This window comes from Dromiciops gliroides, chromosome 3 (assembly GCF_019393635.1).
Source record: "Dromiciops gliroides isolate mDroGli1 chromosome 3, mDroGli1.pri, whole genome shotgun sequence".
Taxonomy (NCBI): Eukaryota; Metazoa; Chordata; class Mammalia; order Microbiotheria; family Microbiotheriidae; genus Dromiciops; species Dromiciops gliroides.
The window spans coordinates 593,888,623-593,914,694 of record NC_057863.1 but is presented as its reverse complement, the minus strand read 5'-3'; the positions used below and the strand labels follow the sequence as shown (position 1 = coordinate 593,914,694).

General features: G+C 41.5%; 1 protein-coding gene across 19 annotated transcripts in view; it reads right to left on the bottom strand.

Annotated features, from left to right (window-relative positions):
* LOC122751408 (microtubule-actin cross-linking factor 1-like) overlaps positions 1-26,072 on the bottom strand; it is a 287,171-nt gene that overhangs the window by 37,111 nt on the left and 223,988 nt on the right. For 12 of the 19 annotated variants that reach the window (XM_043998438.1, XM_043998450.1, XM_043998446.1 and 9 more), the window contains 22 exons: positions 25,171-25,497; positions 24,598-24,682; positions 23,589-23,830; positions 21,984-22,190; positions 20,027-20,146; positions 16,214-16,321; positions 15,354-15,572; positions 14,502-14,705; positions 13,534-13,542; positions 12,316-12,547; positions 10,401-10,627; positions 8,577-8,699; positions 8,355-8,456; positions 7,326-7,427; positions 7,038-7,211; positions 6,798-6,953; positions 6,464-6,664; positions 3,778-3,906; positions 2,857-3,030; positions 1,124-1,279; positions 619-825; positions 406-525 (listed from right to left, as the gene is read on the bottom strand). In XM_043998438.1, the coding sequence (XP_043854373.1) occupies positions 406-525; positions 619-825; positions 1,124-1,279; positions 2,857-3,030; positions 3,778-3,906; positions 6,464-6,664; positions 6,798-6,953; positions 7,038-7,211; positions 7,326-7,427; positions 8,355-8,456; positions 8,577-8,699; positions 10,401-10,627; positions 12,316-12,547; positions 13,534-13,542; positions 14,502-14,705; positions 15,354-15,572; positions 16,214-16,321; positions 20,027-20,146; positions 21,984-22,190; positions 23,589-23,830; positions 24,598-24,682; positions 25,171-25,497 (3,624 nt within the window). The remainder of the gene's footprint in view (positions 1-405; positions 526-618; positions 826-1,123; positions 1,280-2,856; positions 3,031-3,777; positions 3,907-6,463; positions 6,665-6,797; positions 6,954-7,037; positions 7,212-7,325; positions 7,428-8,354; positions 8,457-8,576; positions 8,700-10,400; positions 10,628-12,315; positions 12,548-13,533; positions 13,543-14,501; positions 14,706-15,353; positions 15,573-16,213; positions 16,322-20,026; positions 20,147-21,983; positions 22,191-23,588; positions 23,831-24,597; positions 24,683-25,170; positions 25,498-26,072) is intronic. The other 7 variants (XM_043998440.1, XM_043998443.1, XM_043998448.1 and 4 more) reach the window with 3 other exon arrangements.

Here is a 26,072-nt window from a genome sequence, read left to right as displayed (position 1 = left end):
TGGCAAAGTAAACCAAATTTCTTTCCTTATTTCTCTTTACATATTTTAAAGTTCTATTACACCATAACATTTTCCCAAACTATCTTCCACCAACACTTGACTCTTTCCTTAACAAAGAAAAAGAGTTAGGAAAAACCAACAGACAAAACAACTGTGTCTGATGGTATAGGCACAACGGTGCACTTTTAGTGTCCTCCATCTCTGCCAAGATGAGGGATACTGAGGGACTCAGACTGGCTACTGCATTAAGTTGGACTTTGTCTCCTTTTGGTGCTGTTTTCATTCACCAGATGTTTGTTTTCCTTCAAAAAGAGTTAGAGTTAGAGTTAGAGTATTTCTTTCTAAGCCACAATCTCTGTAGGTTTTATATTAGGGATCAGCCTGTGATCAATTAACCATTCTCACCTTGTGCCTGGACAGCTGAAGCTTAATTTTGTCTGGATCATTGGATATCTCCAGCTCCGAGTCCAGGTGATTCTCTGCATCTTCTAGCCAGTCAATCAGTTTTTTCCAAGCTTCATGGAACTGGAATCATATGATAAAAACATTGAGATGCTAGAGTATGAGGTCTGATCCTAAGAGATTGGTTTATAACATCCCTCATTGAAAGTTTCTTACCTGTTTAGCTCGTTTTCTGGCATCATCCAAAGATCGACCCCTCTCAACAGACCGCTGGACCACCTTTTCCCATCGAGATTGAACACTAACCAATAAGTTCTTGATCAGGACAACATCCTGCTTTTGACTGAGAAACTTCAACTGATTTCCAGTCTGATCCAGCTCAATGATGTGGTCCCGGTGAGCATTCACTTCATTGGCAAAAACCTAAAAAAGAAATTGCTCTTGAAATCTCAAAAGACAAAGAGTGTTGGACTTGGGAGTCAAAAGACCAAGACCAAGTATCATGTACTTGCCACGTAACCTTAGGGGAGTTTCTAACTCGTTATCAAGGCCAAGACTTGAATTGTCTACCTCACTGGGTTTTTACAGACTATAAAGTACCAAATAGTTGTGAGCTGTTATTGTATTGCTCTAAAGAAAAGACAGACTAACCACTGAAATATACAGAATGAACTCATGAGCCTCTTTCATCCACACCTTTACAAAGGAAGATAACTGATACCTTGTGCTCATCAATTTGTGAGAGGATGGTATTTAGGATAAGGCTGGGCGGAGATGCAATGTTCAGACTCTGCTCTGCTAGTGTTAGCCAGTTGATAAACTCCTGAAGAGAATTCTGGAATTCTGTTGCCAGGTTGAGCACTTCTTCCAGCTTTGACTGAATTTTAATGACACAAAGAAAGAGTACCAAGTTTAGAGACTATGGATTCACAGATAAAAACTTCATTGTATACCAGATGAAATGACCTTTAAAAGGGGAACCTCATTAAGACAACCACTGAACATGACTTGCTTGTCAAGAAGGTGTATTTCAATGCTAGTGGCTGAAAGTGGAACAAAGGGACAAGAAGTGTGCATTCAATTAGCATCTAGGGAAGGAAACTGTTCAATAAATGGAAAGGAATAGATGCTCTGGAAGTAACAGCTGCAGGATCTATGAACTGGCTTGGGTAGAAACACCAATTTCCTTCCTTTATTCTTCATACTGTCAAATCCTAGAGTCCATTCACTGATCTGTTAGAATTTGTGTGAATACCCACTTTGGGAAAGTATGCTACAAAAAAAGGTCAGTGTACTCATAAGCAGTCAATGTAATAAAAGCAGCCACAAAGTTATTAGCAGTTCTAGTAAAAATCTGGTACTAACAGGCACCAGTATTCCTGTTCCTTGACATTCAAGGTCCTGTTATTGGGGGCATAAAGAAACACAAATGCAAAGGAAAACAATCCAATTAGTTCAAGGTACACTCCAAGTTCCATAGGGTTTGGCAAGGGCAGATCCCTAAATATGCCTTAAATGCCCAACTGTGGGCCTCTTCCTTCACAATCTACACCTACCTCTTCTACTTTCTGCCTACCGGCCGCACCTCATCTTCAGGCAAGATTGCAGTGACAAGTAGGTAAAAAGTACAATCGGTTTTGGTACTTATTCTGAAAAAAGGATCTGCTCTGATTATTTAAAATTGGTTGACTCCTAATCATCTCTCTCTCTCTCTCTCTCTTTTTTTTTTTCTGCTCTTCTGAAAAGAAACCCCTTGGCTTTTCTTAGTTATGTGACTGAGAACATGTCTCCTGATTTTTGAAAATGTCTCTGGAGATTGCCCATGGGTTACAATAAAACTAACCAGGGTAGCCAGGTGGCGCAGTGAATAAAGCACCGGCCCTGGATTCAGAAAGACCTGAGTTCAAATCCGGTCTCAGACACTTGACACTTACTAGTTGTGTGACCCTGGGCAAGTCACTTAACCCTCACTGCCCTGCAAAAACAAACAAAACAAAACAAAAAGAATAAAACTGATGGCATGGAATTTCAATAATCATGATTTTAAAAAGTCACCTTCAAGTGAAGAGTTAAAAGTGGGTGACTAAACGAGTCACAAAATGAATCGCCACCTTGGCTAGGGATGCCAGGAAATGAATGAATGCACCCATCTGGCCAAAAGCTCTCATTAGAGTGCCCCTCTATGCCCTGTGCTAGGACCTGCAGAATAAAGACAAAATGGAGTACATTCCCTGCCCTCAAAGGGGGCATATGGAGGAGATGACATGGAATGAGGTAAGTCTATATACAGAATTTGAGAAGGCAGAGAGCCCAAACATCTGAGGGAAGCACCACTAAATCACCAGTATAGCTGATCGAGATGTAAACAAATGTTGCAGGAGAAAAGGCTTCCTTCCTGGCTAAGATCTTTATGAGTGTATGTCTGTTCCTGGGTGATGGCATTCACTACATTACCTTTCTTTCTTCCATTTTGCTGCTGACCACGTGCCATTTTTGTTCTAAGAGTGTTACGCTCTGCTCTGTTTTTGAGCCAGATCCAGAGTCATCCCGACTTAGGAGTATCAGCCTCCCCTTGTCCAGTAGCTGGTTATACGTTTCCTCTTGGGCTTTCAGCTGGTCATAGAGCTCCTACATGCAATTTAGAGAAGGAACAAAAATATCCATAAGGCCTATTTCAATGGGATTTCAGTGCAATGCAACTCGTACATGCATGTGGACACACACTCATGCACAGGTAGTACATGCTCACACACATCATAAGAAAGAGACTGGGAAAGTATGAAAGAGTGATTCTAGGTCTAACTCCTGTATCAGGAGTACTGGACTCCTATGGAAGGCCCTATCAAGGAGCACTCTTGCTCCTCTGAACTCAGCAGTGATAAAGAAGGAAAAAAAGGTATTTTAGAACCAAATATGGGAAGTGGGAGGCGGGGGAGAGACCCTGGAGATAGTTTATCAATACATTATCTGTCCCTTCAATTTTATATTGATTGATCTGAGATCCTTTTTCTAGAAAAACTGCCATATTAAGATTTCTCAAAATTCACATTTCCCTTATGGAATATATCTTACTGTTACAGAGTCAGAGAGTATAGATCACTGTACTCTCTCATTGTTTCATCACCAATCAATAAAGATGTCTAAACCCTACTGATAAAATATAATATTAACTGATCACTGACATTTTTTACCTTCCAAACATCTCCAAGAAATACTGGGATATGACATAAACTGAAAAAAGCTCTGGATAAGTGCTCATTTGCAATTTTGTGTTAAAGTACCATAAGCAAAAATACACACCAAAAAGTAGCTCTAAAGACACATAGGTTTCTAGCTTTAGAAAGGAGTTTTGTGCTCTAATTCATGGGCTCATACCATGTGAGCATCGAGTTGTTCTCGTGCTGTCTCAGGAAGTCCTCCAGTGGGCTTGGATGAAGAAAGCTGGTTTTCCATCCTAGTCAGTCCCAAGAGAAAATCTTCAATTTCACTGTGGAAACCTTGGGCCTATTTGAGAAAAGCCAGATTGTGAATTGAGGACATTAGCAATGATTAACCTTTGGGTTCAAAATTTAATTTTCTAAATTACTGTATGTAGAATCCAACTCTAGGGAAAAGCGATTCTGACAATTATAGAGAGTCACCCCATGACTTAGCGAGGATCCAGCCAGGACCATGGATTGGCTAAGAAACGTATCTATCCTCTACAGCAAAAGGTCCTACACAAAGTAGCAATACAGGGGCCTTATAACAACATAGGTCATTATTTTACAGATTCAAATATTTCAAGGGTAAAATTAGATTTCTACCCAACTTTATAAAGGCTGATGCCATCTAGTTGGTTTATAGAGCAGCTCTGTAAATCACAAACTGCTCCTATCATGGGAAGAGAAGACTGTTTGATGCACTAGATTTCTAGTTAAAGGTGAAAGGTTCAAATCCTTGCTCTGCTTGTTCTATCTGTGTTGTGACAAAGAACAATCCTGGTGCTAACTTGTGGAAGTGAATGTCTGTGGGCTGAGTTTACTTGCTCATTTGGGAGGCAGCGTGGTGAAGTGGATAGAGATCTGTTCTCAAAGTCAGAAATCTTGGGTTCCAGTCCTGTCACACGTATATTCCTGGGAGGGGCTCTCAGCACAGTCAGTCACTAATGCACTCAGTGCCTACAGGGCAACTCTCTAAGCATGTCCAGTGCAGAGCAGGCACCCATCTGTATTGGCAGAGTGGATTTTCTTCATTGAGAGTTCCCTATAGCAATGATATTACAGATTCACAGTCTAACCAAAAAAACACAGGGATATGAATGTGTGCATGATTATGCATAACTATGACTTTAAAACACGGTTCCGCTTAACTGCTTATGGGGTTTGGGTTTTTTGGTTTATTTGGGTTGGTTTTTTTGTTGTTGTTCAATGATTGGTATTGTTTGGGTAAATTTTTTTAATGTAAAAACCAATGAATAAAAATATATGACTATATGGCTCACCTTAATAGCATAGATGTTTTCTACTATTTGGAGCTGTGCCTTAAGCTGTCAGGCCTCGGGTACCATCTATGTAAAATCTCACACTTGGGGGGGTTCCAATAACCTACTTGAGGAGTGTAAGGTGTAGTAGGTTATGGCAGGTCATAGCATCAGCAACAGCTACCATCTGAGAAAGGCCTCAGGAAAGGTTATTCATGTGATATGAAGCTGCATTAAGAGAAGCACAGTGTCCAGGGTGAGGGAGGCAAGATGCTGCTGCCACAAGTAAGTCACCTTTGGTGGACTACTGTGTTCTGTTCTAGGTGCTGCACTTTTGGGGAAAGACACTGATGAGCTGAAGAATATCTGAGGAAGAAAATTTGCATGGAAAAAGGGCCTTGAGATCATGCCACACAGGAATCAGATGGACAAACTACCGTTGCTTTTCCTCAAAGGGGAAATCATAATGATCTTCAAGTTTCTGAAGGGTTATTGCATAGAAAAAGGAGCAGGCTTAATAATAAATGTTGGAGAAGATGTGGGAAATTGGAATACTAATGAATTGTTAGTGGAGTTGCGAACTGATCCAACCATTCTGGAGAGCAATTTGGAACTATGCCCAAAGGGCTATGGGGCTGTGCAGACCCTTTGACCCAGAAACACCACTAGTAGGTCTGTATGCCAAAGAGATCATGAAAAACGGAAAAGGACCCACATGTACAAAAATATTTAAAGCAGCTTTCTTGGTGGTGGCAAAGAATTAGAAATTTAGGGAATGCCCATCAATTGGGGAATGGCTGAACAAATTGTGTAATGGAATACTATTGTGCTGTAAGAAATGATGAGCAAGCAGATTTCAGAAAAACCTGGAAAGACTTAAGTGAACTGATGCTGAGTGAAGTGAGCAGAACCAAGAGAATATTGTACACAGTAACAGCAACATTGTGTGATGATAAACTCTGATAGACTTAGCTCTTCTCAGTAATACAATGATCTAAGACAATTCCAAAGGACACATGATACTTTCCACATCCAGAAAAAAAGAACTGTGGAATCTGAATGCACATTGAACCACATAACTTCTACTTTCTTTTGTTTCTATTTTTTGAGGTTTTCCCTTTTGTTCTGATTCTTCTTTCACAACATGACTAATGCAGAAATATATTAAATTTATAATATAACCTATGTCAGGGAGGGGAAAGGGAAGGAGAAAAATTTGGAACTCAAAACAAATGTTGAAAACTACCTTTACATGTAACTGGAAAAAAAATAAAATACTATTAGGATTGAAAAAAAGGGGGGCGGGGAGGAGTAGGCTTGTTCTGCTTAAGCCTGGAATGCAGAAATAAGGAGCAACAGGTGGAGGTTTAAAGGAGCAAATTTAGACTTGATGCAAAGGAAAAGGATCACTAACAGTTAGGGCTAACCAAACAGAATGTGCCATCTTGGAAGGTGATGGGAAGCTCCTACCCAGAGGTCTTCAAACAAAGGCTGGAATCCATGGCCTCTGAGGGTCTCTCCAAGATGAGCTTTGTTGATTTTCTAAGTCTACAGATATGTACATGTGCATCGAAGTCAGCTCTAGAGAACATTGCCTACCTGTTGGAGGGTCGACTGCAGCTGCTGCTCTCGCTCCTCTGTCTTCTGCAGCACTGATTCCCAGCACTGGTTCATTGTTTCCAGTCGGTTCCTTAAGCTGCTCGCATCATCATCGCCAGCACTGGATTCAAGAAGCTCATTGCCAGCTTTATTGACTGTTTCAACTGTGGCTTGGTGAGCCAACACATCATTTTTTAGAACCTAAAGAATGTTGAACATATTGATTTCTCTTGCAGGTTTAATTAATTAAATTAATGAGAGAGAGGGGGGGGGGAGGGAGGGAGGAGTTTTTGGTTTCAAGTCAAGAGGCTTAGAGAGAAAATCAATGACTTACATGGTGTTTTGCAAGCTCAACCTCAATGACCTTGGGGTCTCCATTGATTGGCCTCTGTGCATCCAATAGTTCTTCTGTGTGAGTCAGCCAGCTCATCAGCTCCTCCAATGCATGTTGAAACTGACCAAGGGCTAAAAGGGCCCCTTCTAGCTTGTGCTAGTTGGGAAAAGGAAGGTGAATTAGCAAAGTGACAGTCCAGAGGAGGAGGGGGGTGTGTGCTTCCAGTAATGTCCAGCATACCTGCCGGTGGGCAATTTTCTCCCCCAGGTTCTCCCAGAGGTGTTTTAGTTCTGTCAGTGGTTCTCGGATAATGTCTCTGTCGGTTTCATCAGTAGCTTTTTTCAACATCAGCTCACCCTGGTGATTTAGCTTTTCCATCTCAATCTGCTGCTGGTAAACTTCCATTTTAAACTCCTACCAAACACAAAACCCTTAACATTAGTGTGGCAGGATGACTAGGCCTCTCAAAAGAGTGCCCCTGCCCCCATGCACACAATGAGCCTTCCGAGCCACGCTGAGGGAACAAACCTTCATCTCATTTAGCTGATCTTTCACAGTGTTGAGGTCAGTGCCGACAGGAGGCATGTTGCAGAGTTTAATCACAGTGTTATCTAGCCAGTCAAACATGGTCTAAAATTAAACACAATTAGAAAAATTTAAAAAGTGGGTAGCCCCAGTGCAGGTAAACAGAGGCACATCCAATCCTCTTGGGATTTTCATTCTTAGGATTAAAAAAAAGAAAGTAGCCATTATTCTAGCAATAGAGGCTTAGAAAGTGAGCTTGTTGAAGTCAACTATTTGGGTAAGGCCTAAAATTTAAAGAACTATTTCTTGGTCTGGTAAATTTCAGATAAAAATTGGGAATTATGACAAAAAGGTTACTATTGAGACTTGTCCACTTGGGAGACTAGTAGTAGGAGGTGGACAGGTGGAGGTTGGGCCAATAAAAAGTCAGGACAGGACAGTGAGCTCTTCTGACCCTATTAGTAGAGTTGCACATCAAGACAGCCCATATTTTTTTTTAAAGTGAGGCAATTGGGGTTATGTGACTTGCTCAGGGTCACACAGCTATTAAGTGTTAAGTGTCTGAGGCTGGATTTGAACTCAGGTCCTCCTGAATCCAGGGCCGGTGCTTTATCCACTGCGCCACCTAGCTGCCCCGACAGCCCATTTTTTACGGATCTCCCTGGTGCTCTGGCATAGTTCCTGGGCAAGTTCAGTTTAATAGCCACTGAAAAGAACATCCACATGAGAGCCCCTCGTCTGCTACCCCAGACAAATCTCTCTGGTACAGTCTCCTTATCTGTCCAATGAGAGGCTGGAGAAGATGACCCCAAAGGCCTACAAGTCTAAATGCAAAGATTAGCAGAGATGGTAGGAAACTTGTACTGAACCACATACACCTCATGATTTCCCCAGACGCTAATAAGCAGACCAAAGCTACACCAGTGGAAATCGTTAAGTCCTGAGAGTGACTGGACACCTGGCCATCTGATAAGGGTGACTTGCTTTCTATGTGCCCCCAACTCTTGGCTCAGTCTTCCCCTAGTCTCTCACCTGCAGAGTGTCTTGATACTGCACTGCAGCCTGCATGGCTTCCTCCAGTTTTTCTAGTCTCTCTTTCCAGGTTTTGTTTAAGTTCTCCCAGGCATTGTTCAGCTTTAAAAAAATAAAAATAAAAAATTAAGGCCCAAAGTAATGAAATCTGCCATACTTCCTTTCTAGCCCAAGGGCAGGCGCTCCATCTTCTGCAGGACTCCAGCCAATTTGTCTTCATACCTCATCGATGCTCTTCTTCACCTCTGGCTTCTCTGTTTCTCCACAGGCAAAAATCAAATCTGCTCCGAGGATCCGGATAAACTCGAGTTCTTCATGTAGTCCATCTGTCTCCTCTTTAATAGTCTGTGTACAAATGAATACAGGATGAGTCAAAACAGAAAGGATGAACCCAACTCTGAAGAAGCTCTCTAAATGCAATTCACATCCTTTAGAACAGAGAAAGCTCAGCAGAGCTGCCAGTAACATTATTTTGTTTCTTAAGGATTGAGGCTCTCCAGACCTTTTTTTTTTTTGGGGGGGGGGGGGCGGGGAGATGCACAGAGTAGACTGGGGAAGCTGCACTGGGTTTTCAGGACTTTATAAAGGCCCCTTTTCTTCCTCCAGCATTTGATGAGCACCTATGGCTTGCAAAGGCTGGTAACAAGGCATTCTAAAAGGATACACAAGTAGAAGACAGTGCCTGGCTTCAAAGGACTTATGGGTATTTTGTGGATTGTAGAAATGGCAATGGGGTCACCTGTTTGTTTGTTTGTTTTTATTTTTTTTGGCTGGGCAATGGGTTAAGTAACTTGCCCAGGGTCACACAGCTAGTAAGTGTCAAGTGTCTGAGGTCCAGATTTGAACTCAGGTCTTCCTGAATCCAGGGCCGGTGCTTTATCCACTGTGCCACCTAACCACCCTAACCTGTTTGTTTTTGAGGAACATGCTTGGAAAGTTTAATCTAGTTTGTTGGAAGCTTCCACTACTTCAGAACAAAAGCAAATTTCTTTTTTCAAAGAAGGAATGTCACTGGGCTTAGAGTTATAAGAGCCAGGTTCAAGTTCCAATTCTACCACCTAACTAAGTGATGTCAGACAAGTACTTTTTCCTATGACCTTCAGTTTATCTGCAAAATGGGGTTACTACTACCTCTTGGAGTTCCTACCACTCAGAACTATTGTTGAGAATCAAATGAGAGAATACATTGCAAAGAACTACAGACATGTGAGCTCCTATTTGAGTTCATGTCTAGTTGGAGAGATTCTTCTCCCCCACCCCCCCCCCAAAAGAAACACTAATAAGCCACAGCAAAGGCTGCCCCTACAACTGCTCAGAGGCTGGGGAGTGACCATCTGTGGAATGTGGGAGCAGATGGAGAAGCCTCCTGGAGGAGGCAGGTTATAAGAGAGGCCCTGACTGGCAGAAAGGGTGGAGGAAGGAGTTATAGGTGGGAAAAGGGGGGGGGGGAGAAAGAAAGGATCTGCTATGACACCAAAGAAAGGTTAGCCAAAACCTTGTGTGGATAGAGATGAGCTAGTGGGATAGGGAACTCTGGAGAGAACAGGTTAAATAGGTATGGAACTTGGCTAAATTTTAAATACAAAGTTTGAATGAAGCAATATCCAGAGTACAAATATCTATCAAACATTATATATTTTTTTATCTTTAGTTTAGTTTAGTTTTTAATTTTTTTGCAGGGCAATGAGGTAACGTTAAATGACTTGCCCAGCATCACACAGCTAATAAGTGTCAAGTGTCTGAGGCTGGATTTGAACTCAGGTCCTCCTGAATTCAGGGCCAGTGCTTTATCCACTGCGCCACCTAGCTGCCCCTATCAATCATTATAGAGGATTTTATCAGGAGAAAACAAAACAGAGAATGGACAGAGAGTAAGGAAGATCTGAGTTCAAGTCCCATCTCCAACACTTCCAAGCTCTGTGACCATGGGCAAATGATACAACGTATCCAATCCTTAGTTTCATCATTTGTAAAATGGGCTAACAATACCTACAGTGCTTAGCTCAAAAGGCTGTATTAGGATCCAATTCTATTTTCTGTGCTCACCTCGGCAGCCTCCACCTGCTGCTTGATGATGGAGGGGTCGATTCCTGGGCTCTCCAAATCATGAACAATATCCTGGGTATCTTTGATGGTGGTCAGGAGAGCTGCCATGTCATACCAGAACTTCTCTGCCAATTCAAGGACATCAAGGAACTTCATTTCACGCTCTTCAGCTCGGGCTTTGATATCTTCCCAGAAAAATACCATCTGATCCAGTTTGTCCTGGATTTCTGATGTAGGAAAAGATAATGAATAAAAACATTCTATGAATGTAGTTGCTTGGTCTCAGTAGGCATTCCAACCAAGTCCTCACATACCACTGAAGAGCTATACATATGGGATGATATTTCTAGAGTGTTTTGAAGATCTACAACTCATTGTGCCCATAGAAGACATTCTGCTCTGTCTCCTCTGAGCCTCTGCACTGGATGTTCCCCGTGTCTGTCACCTCCTTCTGCTTCTCAAAATCCCTACCTCCATTCAAGGTTCAGTTCAAGTACCACCTCCTATACGAGGCCCTTCCTAATCTACCCCAGTTGTTAGTATTCTCCCTTTCAGCCAAAAATGACTTTGCACTTACTCCGTATATAGTACATACTTATTTATCTGCATACATAGTTTTCTCCCGAGGAGAATGTAAGCATCTTTGGGGCAGGGACTGTTTTACTTCTTAGTACCCTCAGAGCCTAGCTTGGAGCCTGGATCATACGAGATGGTATTGACTGTGAATTTCCACACTCCTATGGAATCCAATACAGACAGTCACCAGCTAATAAGTGAACCACATTTTAAAATGAGCCTTAGTAAAGAGGGTCTAATGCCAGTGCTTCACTGGAGAGGCCACTGTTAGCAGTACTGAATGACTGACTTCTCTCCTCCCCCTTGTAGACTGAGTTTCCAGAGCTGGAGCTACATTGGTCTGGTTCCAAAGTACATCAGCAATATCGTGGGCTGAACCACATAGAGGACTTGGCCTCGGCTCATGTCCCAGTTCTACTATTTATTAGCTATGTGACCTTGGGCAAGTCAGGATTACTTTTGAGGCTGATCTGGGAACCTAACCTACTGTGCATTACACTGTTTCTAGAAACTATGTTCTGAGTTCCAGGCATGACTTCGAAACATTTCTGTGATACAGCCCATTTTAAAATTAAGACTAAGTTGGACGTTAGTCCTTTACATTCATTAAATAGGAGATAACCATTAGTTGTCTGTTCTTCATTCTGGAGGAGGACCATGTCATTGGGAAGGTGCTGCCATAACTTGCAAAAGAACTAGATTTCAGTGAGGCAGGGCTGTGCAAAGTCACCAGTCTCACTCAGACCTCTAGAACCATCTGGGTCTAGTGGCAAGATATACATCAGGACGACTGGGGGATGGTCCCACAACCATTCGTTAAGAATTAGTTAAAGGAAGGGCAGCTAGGTGGTGCAGTGGATAGAGCACCGGCCCTGGATTCAGGAGTACCTGAGTTCAAATCCAACCTCAGACACTTAACACTTACTAGCTGTGTGACCCTGGGCAAGTCACTTAACCCCAATTGCCTCACTAAAAAAAAAAAAAATTAGTTAAAGGGGGGCAGCTAGGTGGCACAGTGGATAGTGTACCGGCCCTGGAGTCAGGAGTACCTGAGTTCAAATCCGGCTTCAGACATTTAACACTTACTAGTTGTGTGACCCTGGGCAAGTCACTTAACCCCAATTGCCTCACTAAAAAAAAAAAAAAAGAATTAGTTAAAGGGGGGCAGCTAGGTGGCACAGTGGATAGAGCACTGGCCCTGGAGTCAGGAGTACCTGAGTTCAAATCCGGCTTCAGACATTTAACACTTACTAGCTGTGTGACCCTGGGCAAGTCACTGAACCCCAATTGCCTCACTAAAAATTTAAAAAAAAAAGAATTAGTTAAAGGACTCAAATACCTTTGGCCGCCAGGTCCTTGTCGGCACCCTGGGACCGGCCAATTAGCTCCTCGCCCCGGCGTTTCAAAGCCTCAAAGGATGGCTGCAGCTTCTCCAGTTCCACAGCTGAGCCCTTGTTGTCACTGAGACATTCTCGGATCTTGTCCACTTCAGCAGGAATCAGTGGCGGTGTACGAAGGCGGGACGAGAGATTTTCCAGGGCTTCCAGCATGGGCTCCATTTTATCATGGAACTAAACAAACACATATTGATTAGATGGGATGTTCTCCCAGGCACGCAGTTTTCCTATGTAATCTCAGGGAGTCATAGCAAAGTCTAAAGCCATCTGTTGCTCATGGAGCTAGAGGTAGATCCTATTCATGATTTAGGCTATCAGAAGTCCAGATCCATTTGTCCTCCAGGACACAGGATGCCGACCCCTGTCTTAAAGAAGTGCAGCTCCTCATGAACTGCTAGATGGATCTTATGCAATAGAATTCTTATGGGCAGTCCAGGGGGTGAATTAGGAGTTAGCTTCACTCATCGTTGTTCTCTATAAGCTCGGGGCACTGTCATGGTTTTCTTATACTTAATCATGCAACAAGAAAGAGATGAGACCATGAAACTGATAGGAATCAGTGGATTGCAGATGGTGGCTGCATGCATAACCTGAATGTTTACAGGTCAGAAACCCTGTGTCAGGAGTGTGTAAATCTCAACATGCTAAAAGATTTGGGGATTAAAAACGAAAACCCTTACATGCAAAGTAATAATTTTGCTTATGTTTACACAGAGGAAACAAATGGGTAACCAGGGAGGTGGAAATGATAAGCACTTTTGCAACTTTAAAGTGCTATTGTTACATGTTTAATTATTGTTACTAATGCCAAAAGTTCATTTATCTAGACCAATGAAACTAAAGATCCTCCATTAGGGACTTGGCAACCCTAAGGTTCTCAATCAATACAGCAAGTCTTACTTTATGCCTGTAGCTAGATTCTCTGGCAGGAGACTACAATAGAACTTTCTGAGAGGAAAATGGTTTCCCGCCCCTCCAAACCTCTAAATGGCTCGCCCACCCCCAAGCCTAACTTGAACAAGTCACATAGTGCTTTGTACTTCCCATTCTATGTAAAAGGGAAAAAACCCAAATTCACCCTGGATACCCCATTCTCAAGGTAATTAATTTATTTCTATTCTCTGTATGAAGTATATCACCTAAGGGAGTGGGAACCTTACCTCTGAAATCTGTAATGGAGGGCGCAGTCAACACAACAATGAAATGTGACGATGTGGGGGAGACAGGAGGCAGGCAGCAACAACACACAGTAATACATTCCACAATGTGAGTGAGAGATGGGACGGAAGGTGGGGGAAAAACTTGAGTAAGTACAAATACCAACCAAGAGAATTGACTAAACGCAGGAATAAAATGCCCAGACATGACAAAAATATCACTAACAGTCATTATATTAGTTGAAAAGTATGTAGTTACATGCTTTAAACTCAAGTCTCCATGGGGTACATGCTTTCTGATCTCTCCCACTCTGGATTCCCCTCTCCACCCTCAGACTACCATCCTATTCTTCCAGGTTCCTGCTTCTATGAGAATACAACAGGTGAGGGTAGCCTCTTGGAAAAAAGATTCCTATGCTCTCATTCTAGAACCAGACTGAACATGCCCTCTGGGAATCTGGCCTTGCCTGAAGCACTGACTTTTAGAGTTTACAGAACTGAGTCTTACACAGTCATGCCCTGCTAAAGAGGCAGAGCAGTACCCTGATGTGTAGACAGATGACTTGGGTTCAGATCTTAATACTGCTACTTATCACCTCTATGACCCTGAAAAAAAAATCTCTGAACCTTCTGGGTCTAAGTTTCCCTATTTGTACAATCGGAGTTGAATCAGACCTGACTCCAAATCCTGAGGGATGCAATCAAGAGAACCACAAAAGAGTAATTAAATACCTGTCATGAAACACTGAAACCTGCCACAAAATACTGTCCCATGAAAAGTATATTAAGACCTGTTAAACAGAAGCCAGATATTCCAAGATTTTCTGGGGTTTTTTTGAACATATGTAATCAGTGTACTGCGCTAGACATTTCTGCACCTCCCCTCCAGAGCAGAGCTCTTTCAGCCACTGCTTGCTTATTGATCCTCAAAAAAAGCCACACGGTCTCTAAGGCCCAGGAACGCCACATACCTGAGCCGACTGTGAGACAGCCTCGTCCAGGGCCAGTGCGCGCCGGCGCACCTCCTCCTTGATTCTGGCATAGGTTGCCTCTGCCGTCTGGTACTTGTCTTGTACCATCTCACCCTCATCAGGGTTCAGTTCCTTCAGCTGTGGGCCGATCTTCAGTAACTTGTCAATGTGAGGCTTGTGCTCAGCGATGGATTCCCTTAGTTGCTGTGCCAGAGAACAGAACTAGCTGATTGACATGGAAACACTCTGAGTATTTTCACTTAGTGGTGTGCTCTGACCAGAACTCTGGCTCCAGACCACCTCACATTCCAGGGCCTGTGAGAGCTGATTCAGCTCTGGTTCAATCTCACTCCTTCCTCTTTCCATTGTCCCCTGGGCTCACACTCCAAGCAAACCACACCAAAGGGGGTGCAGGCACAAAATAGGCTTGTAGTAGCCCAAGGACTCCAACTACCCTGCACAGGTCAGACCCTTCGGTCCATGGCAGAGCAGGGATGGGGGTGCTGGCCAGTCAGAGGGGAAGCCAAGTAAAAAGCATATGAGTATGAATGGGCTCACACTGTAGTCTCTTGGATGAGGTTTTCTCACTCAGCTGAGTCATTCCATCCCTTCTTTGGGTGGTTCTCATGATGCTCTAATTAAGCTCAGTTCTAACATGAAAGATGTTGCTGGCACAAAGATTGTTTCTGGCAAAGCTGTTCACATAAATCTAAACTTCCTAGGTTATTTTTATGGATGAGGCATTAAGACGACTGAGATTATCACTTCATGGTTGCTTACAAGAGACTGCTGAGTTCATTTTCAGTGACAGAAATTTAAAAACAAACTCCTCTAACTTGCCAGCCTTCTTACCCTCATTTCCTCCTGTTGCTGCTTGAGTTGTTCATGATCAATGGCAGGTGGAGGTAACTGTGCTATCAGGGCCTGTGTTTCCTCGATCCATGGGCTGAGCTCTTCATATGTCTCCCAAAACTGGTTCACCAAAACCTGGGCACGCTCCAGGCGGGCATAGCGTTCTGAGTTGAGTTGGCTAATGGCCTCATACTGCTGCACCAAAGACTCTGTTTTCTCCTACCATCAAGAAAGAGTAAGATGATATGAAGTGCTATCACAATTCTGGTCTGAAAATCTAAGATCACTATGGTACTACTAATTTCACAGGGTTGTCACAAGGCACTGTAAACTTTAATGCACTATTAAAACACACCATCATCATCATAACTGCTCTGTTAGCTCTGCTGGTTGGAAAGCAACAGAAGTAGTGGGGACAAGGCAGTGAATACCTTCCCTCTATGGGCCAGCTGGTTACATACACACAAAAGTGTACTCTATGGCCAGACTCACAACTTGGCCAGTCAATGATTCCACAAGTGTGTGCTATGGCAGATGGGAAGCAGAGGAGAGCATATATGGATAGTGTGATTGAAGCCACCATCAATCCTGGGAACATCACTCAAAGCCAATCTCCCAAAGCTGAGGGTTGAGTACAGTCACTGCTATCATAATGCAGAGAGGACAGATGCAAATTACATATTCTACACCTTGTTGTTAAAATGTGAATGCACAGTAGGGAGTGGGTTCAGTGCTGGACTAGAAGCATAAGTAGTCTTCAAAAACAAGAGTATCTTTACATGTATTGTTTCACAGCAGCTCCTTCTAACCTTCCCAAAGTCAGGCCTTCTGAACATGCTGTGTATAAGGAAATCACTCACCTGTAATATGGCTTTCTGCTCCTCTCCACATGTTCCAAAGATTTCACTACGCTGGCTAAAAAGCTCATCCATAGAATCTTTGTGCCGAATGATATCAATGGAGAAAGCCTTTGAAAAGAAAAATGCTGTTTAGCAAAGAAATAAAGGCAGACTAGCTTCCCATGATGTGATGCAATAAAGTAGAAAGAATACTGGATTTCTAGTCAGTAGATATGGGTTCAAATCTCTTTGCTACTTAATTCCTGTGCAAACTGAAAAAGTCACTCCCTCAAGCTCCAAAATCCTATGATGCTTTGATGCTTAATTCTTTTTTATAAACTGATAAAACAATTTTAATAGTATTTTACTTTTTCCAATTACATGTAAAGATGATTTTCAACATTTATTTTTAAGATTTTGAATTCCAAATTTTTCTCCCTTCTTCTCTTCCTCCCCACCTCCTGAAGCCAGCAAGCAATCTGATACAGGTTATGCATTACAATCATGTTAAGCATATTTCCACATTAGTCATGTTGTGAAAGAAGAATCAGAACAAAAGAGAAAAACCACAAGAAAGAAAGAAAGAAAGAAAGAAAGAAAGAAAGAAAGAAAGAACGAACGAACAACAAAAGTGAAAACAGTATGCTTCGATATGCATTTAGACTCCATAGTTCTTTTTCTGGATGTGGACAGCATTTTCCATCATTAGTCTTTTGGCACTGGCTTGAATCATTGTATTGCTGAGAAAAGCTAAATCTATCACAGTTGATCTGATGCTTAATTCTGAACTTGCACTGGGTGAGTATTGGTAGCTTTAGTATAGTTTAGATACCTATGATGATTAATACTGCCAAAAATCTTAAATCTTTTATCACAGGACTTAGTAGCCAACACAGCATTTATAACTCATTGGGCAAAAAGTCTGAAATCACACACTCATTTAAAGAACACCATCTGAGTCATTATGTCAAAAACCCACAATTTCCTATGTGTGGGAACTCTTTCAATGATGCAGATCTCCACCCAGCTGTCTGAAGCTCATCAAAACTGAATGATTTGCCCTTGGTCACTCAGCTAAGTAAGTGTCCACAGTCATATTTGAACCTAGATCTTCTAGCACTCTAACCATGATGCCTTTCATTTCAGGTTGGAGTTTCTAAAGTAGCAAAGTAGGTACTTTTGCTACGATGTACTGGAAGTCAGTTAGCCCTGACATAAGTGCATTCTGGGGGTACACATACAAAAACAGCAACTAGTAACAGTGGCAGAAATACTTAAAAAGCCCAATGAAAATATACTTTTTATTTCTGACTTGAACCTATGCTTTACTTTTTCCCCACATATGTAATTTTTTAAATTAATAAACATTTTTATTTAAAGTTGTGGGTTCCAAATTCTATCCTTCCTTCTTTCCCATCCCCCTTCCCTGAGGCAGTTAGCAATTAGATATAGGTTATACATGTGCAATTATATAAAACATTTCCATATTAGTCATTTTGTGTAAGACGACTCTAATTGAACTTTAATTGACACGAGGAGCTTCTAAAGAGCAAACTCCTGCTGTGCAGATAAACTGTTCAACCTGTAAAGCATGCCCCAAGGTCATACAACCATTATGTGTCTGAGGAAGGAGAGGCATCCAGGGCTTTCTGACTCCAAAGCCAGCTCTCTGTCCATTGCATCATAGCCTCCTCAATGTCATTGTCATTAGGTTAAATTTTAGGAAAAACATAAGAATGGTCATATGCTGCTTCATACATCGTGCTTACTGAATCCGACCAATAACCAGCTTTTGCTTGCCCCGTGTTTTAAATGAAAAATAAATTCCTTTCCTACTGAATTTCTGCCAAGAAACTACCAAGTACCCTCTATTCTGCACTGACTAGAAACATTTTTGACTTTTCATAAAACCAGAAATTCCTCTCCTTCCTCTAGAATCTACACCACTAATTCTTACTATTATTCCCACCTCCTAATGGCCTACTATTATGCTCATGGATCATTTTATTTGATTCAGGCTAATCCTATCTGCTGTGCTTACTGTGTTCATTTTGGAGCACTAATGTGCTCTGAAGGCCTTGATAAACTGGGGAACATATGGAGAAGGGTGACCAATATGGTGAGAGGCCTCAAGTTATTGTCATAAAAGAAAGATCTGAAGGGTACAGGGGTAAGAAAACTCAGGGAGGACATGATAGTTCTCTTTGGGTGGTCATGGAGAAGAGAGATTATATGAATTCTGGTCAGCCGTAAAAGGCACAACAAGGAACGATGGCAGGAGCTGCAGAAAGGTCTAATGTAAGGTAAAATGTGCTAACAGAGCTGTGCAAAGCAGAAGAGTCTGCCTTGGAAAGCAGTAAGTTCAAGAATAGCCCAAATGACTATATGCCCAGCATACTGTAAGGAAAGACTCTTGTTCCCATATGAGTTGAACCAGATGGCCTCTGGGGTCTCTGAGATCTTTTGAAAACCACTACTGGACATGATGTATTAATTCCTCACTCTGAGACCAACTGGATCATTAAGGCAGCTAGCATGGCACAATAGATAGAGTACTGAACTTGGAGTCCCAAGACTGGAGTTGGCCTCCAGCTTCAGATACTTTCTAGCTGCATGAACCTAGGCAAGTCATTTAACTTCTCTTGGCCTCAGTTTCTTCATATGTAAAGTAGGTATAAAAACAGCATCTACCTCACAGGGCTGTTGTAAGGCTCAAGTAAGATGCTATATGTAAAGTGCCTTGCGAACATTAGAGTGCTATATAAATACTACCAATTACTCTTTTTATCATTACTTTCATTAAGACACATCTATGTGTGACCATTATACTTTCTTTCTTTTTTTTTTTAATGTATAAGGTATTTTATTTTTTTCCATTACATGTAAAGATAGTTCTCAACTTTTGTTTATACAAGCTTTACAATTTCAGATTTTTCTCCCTCCCTCCCCTCCCTCCCCTAGACAGCAGGTAATCTGATATAGGTTATATCTATATATCTCTATACATATAGATATAGATATATACACACAATAACATTAATCCTACTTCTGCATTAATCCTGTTGCAAGAGAAAAAATCAGAGCAGTGATGCAAAACCTCAAAATAGAAAAAAATAATAACAGCACCCAAAACAAAAGAAATAATATGGTTCAATCAGCATCTATACTCCACAGTTCTTTCTTTCTTTTTTTTTCTTGGATTTGGAGATCCTCTTCTATCATGAGTTCCCTGGAACTCTTCTGTACCATTGCATTGGTGAGAAGAATATAGTCCATCACAGTAGGTCAACACTCAATGTTGATGATACTGTGTACAATGTTCTTCTGGTTCTGCTCATCTCACTCATCATCAGCTCACGTAAGACCCTCCAGGTTTCTCTGAACTCTTCCTGCTCATCATTTCTTACAGCACAATAGTATTCCATTGTATTCATATACCACAACTTGTCCAGCCATTCCCCAATTGATGGGCACCCCCCTCAACTTCCAATTCCTTGCTACCACGTAAAGAGCAGCTATAAATATTTTTGTACATGTGAGTCCCTTTCCCCCTTCCATGATTTCTTTGGGCAAAAGACCTAAAAGTAGAATTGCTGGGTCAAAGGGTATGCACAGCTTTATTGCCCTTTGGGCATAATTCCAAATTGCTCTCTAGAATGGTTGGATCAGCTCACAGCTCCACCAACAATGCATTAGTGTTCCAATTTTCCCACAGCCTCTCCAACATTTATTATCTTCCTTTTTTGTCATTTTAGCCAATCTGATAGGTGTCAGGTGGTACCTCAGAGTTGTTTTAATTTGCATCTCTCTAATCATTAGAGATTTTATACTTACTTTCTGAACTTGTAGCTGTGCAGTTGTCTGATCTTGTTCCAGGCGGATTGGACCAAGAGCCATCAACTTCCGTTTGGTTTCTGCCACCCAGGCTAATTCTGCATCAGCAGCTTGCTCATACTATCAAAAGAATGGGAAAATGAACATATTACTACAAGCTAGGATCCACTCTCTAAAGTGCTTCAAATTTACCTACTATAGAAAGGTCCAGACTTGTGCTAATAGAGCCTCCTTTCCTCTCTGTAGACTCCCTCCCCTCTTCCAAAAGGTAATTCTTCCTTTATAACACTGTTCCTTTGGTTGCTAACTGCCTCATGTAATACTGTTGAATTTAATAGTGTCGTACCATGGAAGCAATGAATGAGCTTTGCAGGAATAAACCTATACAGATACATAGAATGGAGCAAATGAATATGGACACAAAGCTGAAAACAGCATTTACTGGCAAAGAGAATTCAAACACACAAGAAGTGATTATTTCTGATAATTCCCTCACTGTACCCAGACTGTAAACCATAAGAATTTTTTTTTTTTGGCAGGGCAATGAGGGTTAAGTGACTTGCCCACTTAAGAATTTCAAACCAAGTGTTTGACAGCAATCTTAATGTGGAGATATGGCTCATGTTCATGAAAAGTGATCTGAGAACGTCTATTCATATAGGCAGCCCAAGAGAATGGTAAACTGCAGAAAAGTCGTGCTAATCACACTAACACATTGCCAAACTCTCAGGAACCAAAGCAATGATATATTAATTGCTTGAGAGTTGTTGTTTTGCAAATTTTAATGAAGGACATACAGTATATGAATTTGTACATATTAATAAAATATGTTAATATTTACAGCATGTTATTAACACTGGAATGTATAACACATGAATATATGATACATACATGTGAATATGTATAAAATATATACATATAAATATTTCCTGCATTAGGTTATTCATATTTAGGCTGGACCTATTCTTCCTCCTTATTTTCAATTTTGACAAGCTGCCCAAATATTTAAAGATAAAGTAACCTTTCACTAAGCAAGCAAGAGAGTAGTTTACTTTTCATATGTGGTTGAGAGGATGAATATCAACCTTCAGATGACATGTGAGCAAATGCAGATAATTAAAACAACTCAACCTGTGCCTGTCTTAGATGGGTTTAGGCAGACCCAAGATGGCTGGACCAAGACCAACCTAGCAAATGACTTTCAAATGAAGGAGTCTTCTTATCTATATCAAAAGCTGACAGAATACATCAGTACTGCCTACCTCACCATGTTGTTGAAGCTCAGAAGGAAATAACGCAAACTCACAACACTTTGTAAATTTTAAAGTGTTATACAGCACATGGCCACTCTGTGCCAGTGACACTTAGACAAAGGAAAAGTAAGTTACCAATTTTCTAAGAAAGCAAGAAAGAGAGGGAAGAAGCCAGAAAATGAGCCATTTTCCTTCCTAAGCCAGCTTTGCTTTGGAAAAGTGACTGACACATTGAATCAGTGGGTTGGTCTAAATCACTTTGGTTTCTTTCAAGCATCAAAGGTCTACAATCTATGATTTGGTAGAAATTACAGCTGTTTGCTTCCTTCCCTAGCCTATCCAATTCTAAGAGAGTTTATTATTTCAAACAAAAATAAGGAAGTATTTAGGCTATAACTGGGGGCTATGGGTTACCTACTATAAAGCACTGTTCACCAGCTTGGCAGTGCTATAATTAGGAAAGGGCCTCCATCCTTTCCATACACTTCTCCTTAGCTTCTTCCATTCAAAGGGCCCAATTATCGCCCAAACTTGGTACATTCTCCCGAAGCCTCACTCAATTGCTCCCCAGCACTGAGCATATGCCCATGCCATCCTGTCATTTCTCTTTTTGAAACTGTGTTTGTATCGGCCCCAGTGGCTATGCCTTCCCACATGGAGCCTCCCCCTGGAGACAGAGTCAAGCTGTAGAATACATTGAATACCTGTTGTGACCTCTGGATAGCTGCATCAATTTCATCTACTCTCTGACCAATGGTGTCACTGACCAGTTTGTACTGCTCATTGGCATCAGAGACTAATTTATCCAGCCCCTCCCGGGCTCGCCAGGGCACTAGCTCCAAGAGGGCCCGGCTCACTTCGTTCACAGTGTCCAGCACCAGTCTGTGCTCCATGACCTCTTTCTTCAGCTCCTAGGAAGGGAAGACAGGTTTTCAGGACACACAAATTTCCAGGCTAAATAAAACACAATTAACAGCTATCTTGGGTGGAAAGTGCCATCTCTCTCACATATCCCAAAAGGGTTTTGACCTCTTTCCTTCAGTTATTATTTTTTTTTCTATTGCAAAATGTTCAGTAAATTCCCAACCTGATTTTCTGCTTAGCTGCTACCTGATAAGAGCCTTTCTGAGCCAGCCTGACTTTGGGTAAAAGCTATTTGCTATATTTCCGTTCAGTTCACTTAAAAAAATAAGGAACAATATACCCTTAAAAAAATTATCCAAATCTTGTTTGGCAGAACCAAACAAAAACTACCAAACAAAGAAATGCCTTTGTGCTGTGCCCCTTCCTGGGCTAGCCTCATCTAACAGTTTTGGCCCTTCCCCCCCCCTTCTTCTTTAAAAAACAAACATCCAGCTGTAATCAGTGTACATACAGTTCTGTCTCTTCCTCATGTAGGTCTTTCAGAATTTATTTTTTGCTTCATAGTTATCATTTTAAAATTCATTCAATGCTCACTAATAAATGGCAAAAGCCTGCTTGGGAAATACTAAAGGCTCTCTTTAGTTATACTTAGCCCACAAATTTTCATGACTTTGTGAAGTACAGGCAAGGACAGACTGGTGCTCCTGGAGTCAGGAAGACCTGAGTTCAAATTCAGCCTCAGATACACTAGTTATGTGATCCTGTGCAAGTCACTTAACTGCTGCCTGTCACATTTTACTAATCTGTAAAATGGGGCTAATAACAGTGCCTACCTCTCAGGGATGTTGTGAGAATCAAATAAGGTAGTATTTGTAAAGTGCTTTGTAAATTTTAAGCACTATACAAATGTTAACTATTATTATTATGGAAGTGGCACATGGAAGTGACGACACACTGTCAGACTTCATTAATATATTTGATTTAATGATTTTCTTCTTTCTTTTCTTCCCCCCCCCCCATTCTTTGTAATAAGGGATAGCCCCAGGTAAGGTAGGGCTAAGGCATGTGTTGGGAAATGAAGGTGATGTAAAAAGAAAAGATTTCAATACATGTTTTAAATGGTTGTTGGATAAATGAATGACTTTTAAAAATAAGCAAATTCCCTAGGGATACTGAATATAATCTCTTCCCTATAAAGGCTTCTTTAGGCAGTAAGAGTTGCCTTGCCTATCATATGTCTTACAGTAAGTTCAAAGGGCTTGCTAATGAAATCTGTTTCCCATGACATGGGGAGGACATGGAAGGTCTCCATTTAGTGGAAGAAGAAACTATGGAAACATTTTTGGTTTTGATCCAAGGTCACAGAGCTTGAACCCAAGTTCTGACTTCCTGCCTAGGAGAAAGCAGGGATATTTCATTTCTCACACCATAACACGTTGGCTCACCTTCTGTCTTTGTTGAAACTGGGGAATCTGCTCCCCTGTAGGAGAGTGTCCACCACTGGCTGTCAGCTCTTCTTCTACCTTACTCAACCAGCCAGTTAACTCATCGTGAGTGGCCTGGAACTTAGTGGCAAGTTGGCGGGCCTGCTCTAGCGTTCTGAGGGCCTTGGAACTACTGACAGTAAGTTCAGCATAGCGGGTCTTGATCCCATCCAGTTTCTCCTGGATAAGGAGCACCTCCTCCCCTGTGGGGAAAAGCATAGTGTCATGAATCATTCACATCTGAGGGGGATCTTGTCTACTTTCCTTTGGTAAGTAAAGCAAAACCAGAGATTTATATTCTCTTAATAGCTACCCCCTGCTCCTCTGAAATTGGACTAAAGCTTTTTTTTTGGATTAAAGGTTTTTAATGTTGTTTCTCTGTGGTTGAAAACATGAGCCATTCCTGAGACTGCTAAAATGAGAGTAAGAAGTTGTCTTCTTGGGGCAGCTAGGTGGCGCAGTGGATAGAGCACCGGCCCTGGAGTCAGGAGGACCCGAGTTCAAATCTGCCCTCAGACACTGAACACTGACTAGCTGTGTGACCCTGGGCAAGTCACTTAACCCCAACTGCCTCACCAAGAAAACTAAAAAAAAAAAAACAAAACCAAAAACAAACAAACAAACAAACAAAACCTTAAAAAAAAAAAAGTTGTCTTCTTAAACCTTTTTGAGAATTCCACAGAATGACGACATTCTGCATCCTTTGCTTAGGAAGAAAAAAGAAACCCTACATAGCCAATCTTCATCTAGAAGCAGATGTGAGACAAAGTCTTTCAGTGTCCCCAGAGACTTAACAGGAAATAGGAACACAGGGTCAACAGCCTCCCTGGAACAGCCTGTAATATGATCAGCAGGAACTAAGCTTCTCATACACAGAAAGGGAACTGGCTCACACAGAACATCTAACTGACTGGGCATGTGAGTGACCGAGGGATCCGGCAAGTAGTTGGAGCTGCTCATTTCATGATACCTGTTGTTTGTTTCAGAAGAGCTTGTCCATTCTTAATAGCTTGATCTACATTCTTTTTCCTGTTAACAATCTCTTCATTCAAAGCCTGAAAAGAAAAAACATAGCATTTTAATATTTTTGTCAAGGGACTTCTAATGCCATGGAAAGGGATGTAAAGCACAGGTAAGACAGAGGCCAACTTCAGGAGTTAGCAGATACACTGTTAATGAAGATCAGATAGAATACAGGCACTGTTTATCTCACTTTCCTCAGCTGTTATTCCATTAATTACTGTATCCCTTCCCCAACCCCCTTGAAAAAAAGGTGTTCTGAACATATAGCTAATTCTACCATTGTATCTTTTAGTGGGTAGCTGACTTTTTTTAAAAAAGATAAGTATTTTGAAATACAAGTATTTTGAAATCTGTGCAATCCTAGGAGAGTGTTAGCCTAGTAAATTTTTTTGTAATTCCTGAGGCAAAACTACCTTTAGAGTTGACTAAAATGTAAATGACAAAAGGAAGAGGACAAACATGAGTTAGAAAGAATGAGATCATTCAGTAACATAATAAATAGGATGGAAAATATGAATACCAGGTGATCAGCATGCTGCTTCTGTAGGACATCCTGTCTGTAATCCTTTACGAAGACCGAGCTGAGCTTGTCCTCAGCCTCAGCCAACCAGTTGAGCACCTCCACCTCATCCTCCCCAAACAGCCTGGCATTAGCTATGGCCTGTTCAAGCAGGGCTGCTTTTCGACAGCACCAGTCCCGAACCTCACTGTAACGGGCCTGTAAAGCCTCTAGCCTTTCAGCCAGCACACCCTGCTCAGCTGGACAGGTCAGGGAGGAGAGAGACTGCCCAACTCTGACTGCCTGCTGCACATCAGCTGCTCGGCTCTCTATTTCTTCCTCCAGAGCCTGAAAATCCGGAGTGAAAAAAATGAACAGAAATAAAACAGGGGGAATCAAGAAATTAAAATACACACAAAACAATGAAAAATCAACGATAAAACAAATGAAAATAATAATCCACCCTCTGAAGGGCACAAATAATATGAAATACTCATGAACAACACAAAAGGTTTTTGTGATGATGGCCTGTCAAACTCCACTTCTTCTATCTAAGACCTGTTTATTCTACCTCAGTTCTATCTCTGGTAACCATCTGTCCATCCCCTTTGCTTTATTCTTATGGTCACCACTCTGGTGTATAGTCTTATTACCATCCATCTTGGTCATTTTATTGGACTTCTGATGGGTCTTCCTGCCTCTACTTGCTCCCGATTCAAAGCCATGCTTCACAATGCTATCGGATTAACTTTAGGTTGGTCAGACTGTTCTATTCAAAACCCAACAATGGCTCTCCATCACCTATGGGATAAGCTTTACACTCGAGGCATTAATATAGTACCAACATACCTCTAGCTTTATCTTATTACTTTGTTCCACACATTTGATGCTTTGGCCAAATGGGATCCATTTCCCTGAATACA